The sequence below is a fragment of the Mercenaria mercenaria genome, chromosome 4 (genome assembly GCF_021730395.1).
Source record: "Mercenaria mercenaria strain notata chromosome 4, MADL_Memer_1, whole genome shotgun sequence".
Taxonomy (NCBI): domain Eukaryota; kingdom Metazoa; phylum Mollusca; class Bivalvia; order Venerida; family Veneridae; genus Mercenaria; species Mercenaria mercenaria.
Genome location: NC_069364.1, coordinates 61,428,568 through 61,438,815, shown reverse-complemented (window position 1 = coordinate 61,438,815; position 10,248 = coordinate 61,428,568). Strand labels below are relative to the sequence as shown.

General features: G+C 34.9%; 1 protein-coding gene across 5 annotated transcripts; it reads left to right on the top strand.

The window, feature by feature from the left end:
- The first annotated feature begins 326 nt into the window (after positions 1 to 326).
- On the top strand, positions 327 to 9,717 carry LOC128556405 (uncharacterized). Of its 5 annotated transcripts, none has more exons than XM_053541456.1 (8): positions 327 to 458; positions 1,110 to 1,639; positions 1,922 to 2,048; positions 3,609 to 4,827; positions 5,540 to 5,711; positions 7,004 to 7,117; positions 8,461 to 8,757; positions 9,018 to 9,717. In XM_053541456.1, exons 2-8 carry the CDS (start codon positions 1,153 to 1,155, stop codon positions 9,122 to 9,124), a joined length of 2,523 nt encoding a protein of 840 aa, XP_053397431.1. In that variant the 5' UTR covers positions 327 to 458; positions 1,110 to 1,152; the 3' UTR covers positions 9,125 to 9,717. The 5 variants fall into 5 exon arrangements, 3 of the variants coding, with proteins under 3 accessions (XP_053397431.1, XP_053397433.1, XP_053397432.1); XM_053541457.1 differs by having other exon boundaries at positions 379 to 444; XR_008370627.1 differs by lacking the exon at positions 9,018 to 9,717 and having other exon boundaries at positions 5,540 to 5,701; positions 8,461 to 8,598.
- Positions 9,718 to 10,248: the final 531 nt, after the last annotated feature.

Genomic DNA, 10,248 nt, shown 5'->3' with positions numbered 1-10,248 from the left:
AAAATGGAATGTTATTTAAAAAAAATTATATTTGTAGATGTTATGAGCAATCAACAACTAGATAACGTATGCAATTCTAATGCGTTTTAACATATGGTATATATAGGACAATATTGTCTATACATCATTGACAAATATCAGATCTTTAGTTCTGCTTCAGGGGATTTTGTATTGGTAATACTTCGTTGACTTATTATTATTAACATAATCATCATCATCATCATCATCATCATCATCGTCGTTGTTGTTGTTGTTATTCTTCTTCTTCTTCTTATTATTATTATTATTATTACTACTACTACTACTACTACTACTACTACTGGTAAGTAAGTTTGAGTAACATTTTTGTCTCTTTGCAGACTGTTACTGAAACCTATTAAGCAAATCCAATTTTTCTATAGAGGTAGCTGCACCGACGTCGGGTCCCAAGCCCCGAGTAAGAAAGCAGGAGGGCATTTGTAAGTATTATTCATATCTCTCACTTTTAGCACGAACCATAGGTAGACACTATCGTTACAATTTTGCTCAGTGTGCCTTAAACAGCATTTCGTTGCTGAATAATGAAGTGTGTATTTTTGATGCTTGGTAATTGGGAAGCTTCTGGAATTGGAATGTCTCCTGTTTCTTGAACTATCCAGGAATTGCGCATATGGGTTACCGGTTGTGTCTATTAATGAGATTGGGATAACATTTATATATAGGCCCTATGTATGAGGGTTCATCCAGAAATAGTGCCAATGCATACGTGGCGCGGATTAATGCATCATTGGATCATTGTTAGGATGTTCGCTGATTCGGTTACGATCGCATTTGTAAATATTATTTTCTAGGATTGTTTTGTTTAAAACTATACAAGAAGATATTCAAAGTGTATCCCCGACATCATTTCGCATACTATACCTTGGGCTGTGAAATTAGGACCATTAATGCCGTCTTGTCTCTTGTAATGGGCATAACCATTTAAGCTAAATGTATTTATATCAATAAAGAGACAACTGTTTAGTAAGTCGATCTTTAATCGAAACTTCAATTCAGTAAAACATAGTACCATGTACCATAAATTAAAATCCTATATTTAAGTGAATTAAAATGTTTTATACAATTTTCAGCTGAAATGAAAGGTACTTGAAGCTCTCCTGCAATTAAAACACAATGAAGATCTCATTCTTATATCCATGTGCAGTGTTTATACTTTATTGCACAGTTCTAAAAGTCCATGTCTGCGCAGAATGTTATCAAGAGAAGTGCCAGCTGTTGTCTGTGACATATAATCTGATATTGCTGGATCCATTCCTTTGTGAACATTTTGGAAGTCTTTATTTCAAAATAAAAAACGGGTCAGGCAGAATGTCAAAGACAGATTGTCTCAATGTGAAGAAAGAATGTGTATGGACTTGCGACTCAAATACACATGGTTGGTGTAGAAAGTGTAAGAAAGAATATTGCAAACAACAGACACCTGGAGATTTTTGTGGCTGTATACATGCGGATGCTTTTTATCCTTTTGAAACATTTGAACAATACATGAAAAGCAATTATGATAGAAGATCAGAATTCGGATCAAGCAATTTAACTAGTGACTCTCATTATGAATGCTGCAAGAGGAGGACATGTGGTTCAGCTGAAGATTGTACTATAGGTAAAGTAATTTACAGTATCACTTTAAATCATGCTTTTATAGTAAATTTCAATATGATTTTATATTCACTGCTGTCCAAAGATTGTAAATAATTGTATAAGTAAATTATGTATTACAGAAGTAAATCTTATATATTCACACCTTCAAAATGTAATGTAGTCCTCAGCAGCAGAAACTGCAATTTTTCACCAAAATTTGTAATCGAACCCCGCTTTAACAATATTGCTTTAGACAGACATATGTATGTTACGCGTGACTTTATAATTTTACTAACTATTTCAGGAGAAAGACTGCATGAGAAGGAACCTTCTGACAAGTTGCTTTCCTCACTAGAGCTGTCCTTGGTGATATCTTTTATAGCTACAGTCGCTAGTCTTTGTTCAATACTTTTCGTGTTTGTCATTTGGAGGTATGGTTTGTTTTAAGACATTTTTTTAAACTGTAGCCATACTTTTTTTATTCGATCGTCCGTCCGCCTGTCCGATAGAGATTTTGTTTCTGCGCAGTTGCTTACATGTTCAAACTTGTGACCGTCAAACTTGATGGCGGTGATAAATTGTATTTACACTACCATGTAACTTTGGAAATTGGTGGGGTTTAAGACTGATATTTTGTGCGTCATCGACCTGCAGTATGAATTTCCCAGTCGTGTTTTTAAGACCGTTCCAAGCATATATCCTACTTTGTCCTTCCACTTTGATTATGTATCTTTGTTTTCTTAATATTTTACTTTGTCTATGTTTTTCTGTTGATATCCACATACATACATATATCAAAATAGTTATTTCTTGTATCAAAAGGCTGCGGTCAGTTGATCTTTATTCATCATTTTTGTCTACTAAGAACCGCAGTTCTGATTGATAAAGAGTTTCACAGAAATGTTCGTTGGATGATCCGATCCATTGCAAAGAATGTTCAAATTATTTAATTTTGTCAAGATCTTTTGCAATTATGGAACGTGAATAGTATAGTATAGTTATAGGTTTTCCTTAAAACTGTTGATACAATTTATATAAAATAATTTCAAACACGTATCCCTTTACCACGAATTTTCAAGTTGAGTATTTACTTAATCCTCTACAAACGGCCACCGCTGCAGGTCCCTGTCTGCTGTTTGTCTTGCTCCTCTTCCGGACATTTGGAGAGTTCACATTTCAGCGTTAAGTGTCCGTCGCCAGCTCATAACAAGTTTTGTTATGTCATGAAATATGATAATATTGTAAATGTCCATAATATGGATTGGAATGTACCACCAGTATCCTTTTGTTACATGTATTAGTTCGTAATTTTTGAAGCGCCTTTGTCACATTTATTTAGAATCGTCAAAACACTGCTACCGTAAATATTTTTCCCACTATCTAAGTCAGAAACCACTTGCCCAATTTCAAAATGAGTTAGTAGAAATGTTCATTTGATGGCTTTGCACCAAAATAATTGATTCATTGTGATTTGTTAAAAATGGCTGGCTGTTTGGAAATCTTTGAAAGTCTTATCTCCTGAATCTTCAGTCTTGCTACAAAAGCAGAAACTTTCTTTGATGACTTTCTAAAAGGGTTACCTCATTGAGCTGTGAAAGTCATGTGTGCAATATAGGGCTACCATAGCCCTATGTTTATTATGTATTAGTATTGCACATATTACCATTTTTAACAGTTTGCTATATCGATTTTAAATATGGTACAAATGATCAATAATTGATTATGTCCTGTTGTCAAACATCGTCATGAGACATCTAATCATAATGAGGATTTTCCCTTTCATTTGGTACAGTTTATGCATGAAAAAAATGTCAAAAAGTTAGATATAAATATATATAAATTACATATAAGTTAAAGGGTTAAAAGAAATTTGAGACCGTGTAGTAGTCATACATTTGTAATTATCAATTATATGTATATTAAAACTTAAGTAAGGATTCATAGTTTTAAATTGATTTTAAGGCATATGACAGTTATTTCTATTTATGCAGTTATAGTCATCCGAGAAGAGACGAACACAGTCAGAAGCATGAACACACAACACCGATACCGAGCAATGGACTTAGATTACAAAGGCAGAGAAGAAGAAAAAGGCAGAATAAAAATTTGAATAGGGTGTCGAAGCAGACTGATAACGATACAACCGAGAAAAATGTTCATGGATCATTTAATCAAAATAATAACGAGGCAACTAAACAATATGTGAATAAGGAATCCAAGCTAAATGATCATAAGGTATTAGAGCAAAGTGAGAATTGTACGGTGTTGTTGTCCGCACATAGAGAAGTTAGTAGTACATTAAATAGCGTTATCTGTGTTTCTCAATCACAGCAAACTGAAAATCCAGCAGCAGTATCAGAGAATGAATGGTGTACGTCAGCAACTCGAGTTAAGCAATACAAGTTTTCACATGAGGCAAAATATATAAGTCAGAAAGAAAAAACAGAAACAGAAGACTGTTCTGAACACAGTGGTAACTCCATAGAAATTGAAAGAGTTATTATACCACTGTCAGTACAGGAAGGTTTATTTGAAAACAATGACTCGTCTGGAAAATCAGCTGAATTTGATTCTGAGACAACAACGTTCCCCAAATTCTGTGGACAAAGCTCTGCAAAACAGACTCATGAGTGTTCACAAAATAGTATTGAAGATGTAAAACGACAACTTGTGGCAAAAGAAATCTCTAGAGAACTGCATATTGAACATAGAAATTTAACAATATTTGGATTAGATTCTTACTTTGATAGACTTAATAATGGCCCACCACCTACAACACGTGAACGGATGCAATATGAATGGATTCGATTGGCTTCATTCCATAATTACACGGGAAATGGAAATGCATTGGCTCTTGCTAGAAATGGATTTTACCATGATCACAATGAAGGACCTATGTCAACGAGGTGCTATCTCTGTGAAGCTCGGCGCTCTGACTGGGAGATGTTTGATGACATTTCTGCAGAGCATAGAAGACAATCACCAAATTGTCCTTTCCATGATAACAGAGAGGAAGAAACCTTGAACATTTCAATAACAAATGGAGACAATAGTGAAACCCCAGCTAGATCATCTCGAAGTTCTATAGGTAGTTCATTGACTTCTTCTGTCACTTCATCATCATCTATGAGTACAGGTGCTGCAACTGTGAGAGAAGTTTCAAGCAGTTTCCAAGGAATTAACATTAGCCAGACAAATATTGGCAATAGTGTAAGTTTATTTTATGTGTACAATATAATGTATGTTATCACAAGGACCAGCTAGAAAATCGTAGGATCGAATCTCAGACGAGTCTATATTCTCCATCATGGTTGAATGCCTCCATGATGTTTGAACTAAAACAACGTTTCTTAGGGTATTCGTCCTTCGTTTCTTATTCATGTCAGGAAGTCATCAGCTACTTGGAATGATTAAGTGAATTCAGCGTTACGACCATTAAAACTTATATCCTTGCCGTAGAACAGGATACTGTTACCTCATTAATGTCATACTGTAATCACAAATGTTTGCAGAAATGAAATACTATTAAAGCAGTATGAGTAGAGTTGCCTTGCAGATACCCCGTTGTTAGACACGCTAACCACGATTATCTTCAGTGAAAATAATTCTTTGAAAAAGGTTAACAGCAACTTGTAAACACGTAACAATATTAGATAAACAGGAACTATTTTGTCATTTGTTACATTTCTGGTACTAGACCTGTGATAAAAATACGATATTAACGTCCAAGCCATTTAGACACAAATAGAATTAACTTCAACTGTTGAAAACAAATCATCTAGTGTCTTTTATTTGGACTTCGTCCTGTTTGTATACTAATGAAAGGTTTCAAAAAGAAAATTGCTCTGATTCGTGCCAGTTTCGAAAATACTGTAATGAAAACAATTTATGTATGACATATAGCTATATCTGTATTTTTAAGGGAGGAGAAAGCATTCCACTACAGCCAACAGAAGATCCAGAAAGTAGAGATCGTTCTCTGTTGGCATTGTCTCAGCCACGTACACAGCGAGCCCTCGGGCGGACAGGGCACTCTTATTCCACTATAATAGCACCAAGAAGAAACAATGTTGCTACAGGTGCTGTAAGTAATAGTAAGTACAGGGTATACTTACTCAGCTATCATTAACACGACACGATGAGGGGACTGTGTGACCGTTGGTTAAGGTTGCTGACTTCTAATAAATTTTCCCTCACCGATGCGGTTTCTCTTAGGGTATGGAATTATTCACGTGAGGAAGCCTAGGTTGCTCACAGGTTAGTGATTCTACAATGCCTGAAACAATGCCCGGAGGGACATTTGCTCAAATGTCATTATACCAGGAAAGAGATATTACCCATAACATTCTATTGTCGCAGTGCAAGCTTTAACCTTGCTGACATTTGGAACAATGGGTTATTTCTCAATAAAACTTACAGAATCAATAAGGATAATTAATTTACAACCTTGTCAAGTTGATTTGCTGTCTGACTTGTTCTCTGGGATCAGATACCAGTATGTTTCTTTCCTATGTTTTTGATCCGATTTTCGCCAGATTGATATGGTATATCATAATGTTAAATAAACTGGTGATTAAGACAAATGACTCAGTACTTAACCAAAATTTAATGACTCCCATTGTTCAGTAACTAGACTAGAGTTCTCAACTGGTGTCATAAATTTATGTAACATGCTCTCATGAATAGTTGAGTTCAGTATGATTATGATTAAAGTAAAAAATCATTTGAATAAAATACAGTGGTTTTATTTTAAAGCCCGAATCAATCAGTATCTGCCCTGTGATGTATGTTACATACCGTCGATGTTAAACTAGGTTGTGCTTCTTTTGTGACTTGGTCACAGTTTGAAAGTTGGTAAAGAAAGCCGTAAGTGCTATTAAGATTTCTTTCCTACAAAGACGATATTCTTAAGTGCTTGATTTCATTAATTAAGAAACAAAATAACAATAAACTGATTTTGAACAGATGTATATATCAATAGACAGACAAATAAATAAATGATAAGACAACACACGTAAATGCATCATTTTATTGCCCAAATTACTGAACAAAATTAGGAATGAAAATAAAGTTTGTACCTATCGAACATTTATTTCCGACATGATACCTGAACCACAATATATGTTTTGTGGCCTTCCAGATTGTACTTTCATACAACTGATTACTTAGATAATAGTATACTGGTTAAACTACACATTTGGTTAACAATTAAATATGTCAGAAGCACTTTTGTTTAACAGGATGAGAATGTAGCATCTTGCAGTTAAAGCCAGTTTAATTCCAACTTGACAAATAATTTGCAAACTGGTATATTCAAAAATAGTAGTGGTTACTTTGGCGAAAGTCAGTTATTATGTGGTTTATTATTTATTCCTTTTCTTTATAGTTGGCATTGGTCCTTTCAGCACTGGTTCCTCGTCTTCAGTTACAATGAGTCAGCTACCAAGTACCCGCCCCTCCTCCATACTAGGCGGGCCAGTGGGGGCCGGTGCTTTTTCAGGTAATTTCATGATCTTCATAATAAGTTAGTGGATTGGTTGAATAAGTTGCAATTTTCGGCGTAACATGCTGATATTCCTAACAACCTTACTTTTTTGACAGACATTACAATTTTGTTATTATTATACCTCCAGATAGTTAGTATACACATGTGCAGGGCTAACTTGGAGTCACGCATGTACATTGGTCCATATGTCCATTGTAACCGCTCCATATCTACTTAACCACTAAAAAGATTTCCCTTAAATTAGAGTCATTTGTTAACCTCAGACAAGGTGCAAAGCCAAACATTTGGAGGTCAAAGATTAAATTGCTTGTGTCCAATCCATATTGTCTAATTTGATTGAATGATTTTCATGAAACTTATATCCATTTGTTTACCTCACAAAGTCGACATGCAGAGTGCAAAACCCAGATCAGTAAGTCCAAGGTCAAAGTCACACTTGGAGCTCAAAGATATAAAAGTTTAACTTGTGCCCACTCCATTTTGTCTAAACCGCTTAACTTTGTGCCCACTCCATATTTTCCAAAACTGCCGGGAAGATTTTCGTAAAACTAGTATCAACTATTAAGACGACGTGCACAGCTCACAACTAACCTACGGTCAGGGTAACACATGGAGCTCAAAAATCAAATAGCTTAACTTTGTCTCAGCACCAATTCGTCTAAACCACTTGGATGGATTTCATGAAACTAGCATCAGTTGTTAACCTGATCAAAACGTTGGGCATAGTAAAAATACAAGTAATTAGGTGGACGGTCAAGGTCACACTGAGAGGTCAGATTAGGTGGATCAAAAAGTAGTCACAAATATGACGAAATCCAGTTAGATATTTTTAGATATTTTTTATTTTTGACTTGTATCTATACTTTGGATTCTTGCCAAGGCCTATTGTAATTTATGATATCAAAGGGATTAAAATGAATATCAAATATACCTTGTTCTCATCCTTATATTTAGTTACAAAGGAATGATATCACCAATTCCTAATTCATTGAAAAACATAATACTAGCAGTTAACAAAAAGAACAGATTTATGCGGTCGGTTTCCTCACATTTCACATTCCGGATACATCCTGTAACCGTATTGAAACAGAAATATCAATGTACAGACAGAAATTACAACAGATGAATATCTTTAAATAAACAATTGTGTTTTACATTATGTTCATGTTTAAATAGAAATAAAAAACATATGTATTTCCTTTTATAGATAAGGTTTCGTTCTGTATGAAATTCCCATTTGATTGAGGAAGCTGGAAGTAATATGTTTGAAAAACTTTTAAATAAGTCCCATTGAAAGGAAATCAAACAAACGATATAGAAATATTTGATTTTGTTAGGTTTGAGAACAGCTGGCCCAAGCACAGGTGCACTGACTTCTGTTCCTAGAGCAACAGAAGGTTTACAACAAAGCAATACTCCATCACCTTCTGCAGAAGCAGCTGCCGGTACACGACAAACTAACCCAGCACCTGGTGCTGGGGGAAGAACAGATCCTACAATAACAGTGGTGGTAGATAATCCTAAACATCCAGATTATGTCAATATAGATTCTAGAGTCAGCTCATACCAAGGATGGCCAGATTACCTGGATCAAACCCCTAGACAGATGTCAGAAGCAGGTTTCTTCTATGTTGGTGGGTATCTTTCGTCTAAAGAAAAACATATTACATATGTATATGGTTTTGTATCTGTTATTTCTGGTGAGAGTGACGAAATGTGCAAAATGAGAAAATCACACTTGCATTAATTAGTTAGATAACTTGCCAAATTAAGCTTTTGACATATGAGGTTGTTATATTTTCACTGACATACTGGAAACGTAAAACAAAAGAAACAACAATGAACTTGTATCAGGATATATTTTAGTAACAAAAAACCATCGTGTATTTTACAGGTGTTGCAGATTTCACTCGCTGCTATTGTTGTGGTGGGGGTCTGCGGAACTGGGAGCCAGGTAGGTTGCATGATGAGACTTTGTTTCATTCACTTTTTGATGAATAATATATCTAATAATGTCCGTCATAGAGCAGAGTAACAAAACAGTATATTTTCCTTTGTTTATGTCTGTTCATCAGACTGTCACGAGACAGATAATGAAATATCTAGAGCAGTAAGTGTAGATATAGACACGTGTCCTTGAAAGTACAGTACGTGATACGTTTTTGAAATCCTTTTGTTAGAATAAAGTGCAGTCGAAACAATACTAACAATCATTTGTCCTTTTGCCTTTCAATAATGTAGGGGAAAACTTGATATTGTTCCTTTGAAATGGATACAGTGGTGTAAGTATATTCCTCGAAATATACAATCGATCAAAATGTGAAGGAATAGGACATGATAACTGATATATCACATGTTAGTGAACCATGACCAAGGCTACATCAGATCTTATTAAATCATGGCCAAGGCTACACCAAGTCGTAATGTACTATATGGCCAAGGCTACATCATATCTTTATAAATCACAGCCAAGGCTACACCAAATCTTAATGACCTATGTCCAAGGCTACGTCACATGTTACTGAACCATGGCCATGGGTATACACAATCTAAATGGACCACCGTCCAGGCTATATCTCATCTTAATAAACAATATCCATTACATCAAAACTCGCTGAATTAATTATGACGAAGGCTGCATCGCAAATTGAAGAAGTTGTTTTTGTTTCATACAGTCACAAAATAGATCAATTTGTAACTTATGAAGTTGCACTGTTTTCATAAGGCCAACATGATTTTTCACTCTTAACCGCGGAAAATTGACATACATTGTATTTTGTTTTATGTTTAATAGTAGAATATCTAATTCCTTTCATCAGTCATAATTGCAGAAATAGTCGTTTGTGTTATGCAAAAAATTTGAAAATTATTTCTTCAGAACCTTAAATGTAATACCAGTTAAACTTTGCTCTGTCTGTAATTTAGTTAGGTCTGTATTGACTATAAGAACAAATAATATGAAATAAGGCACTGCCTCAATCGGGAATCGATCAGACTTCAACTCATCCCTTTAACATTTAAAAAAAAAACTGTCTACTAGGGTGTTTAATAACAGGCAAATTGTTAAGCAGCACAATGACAGACTTAAGGTGATCACAACAGCTCACACTGTGCTCAGGTGAGCT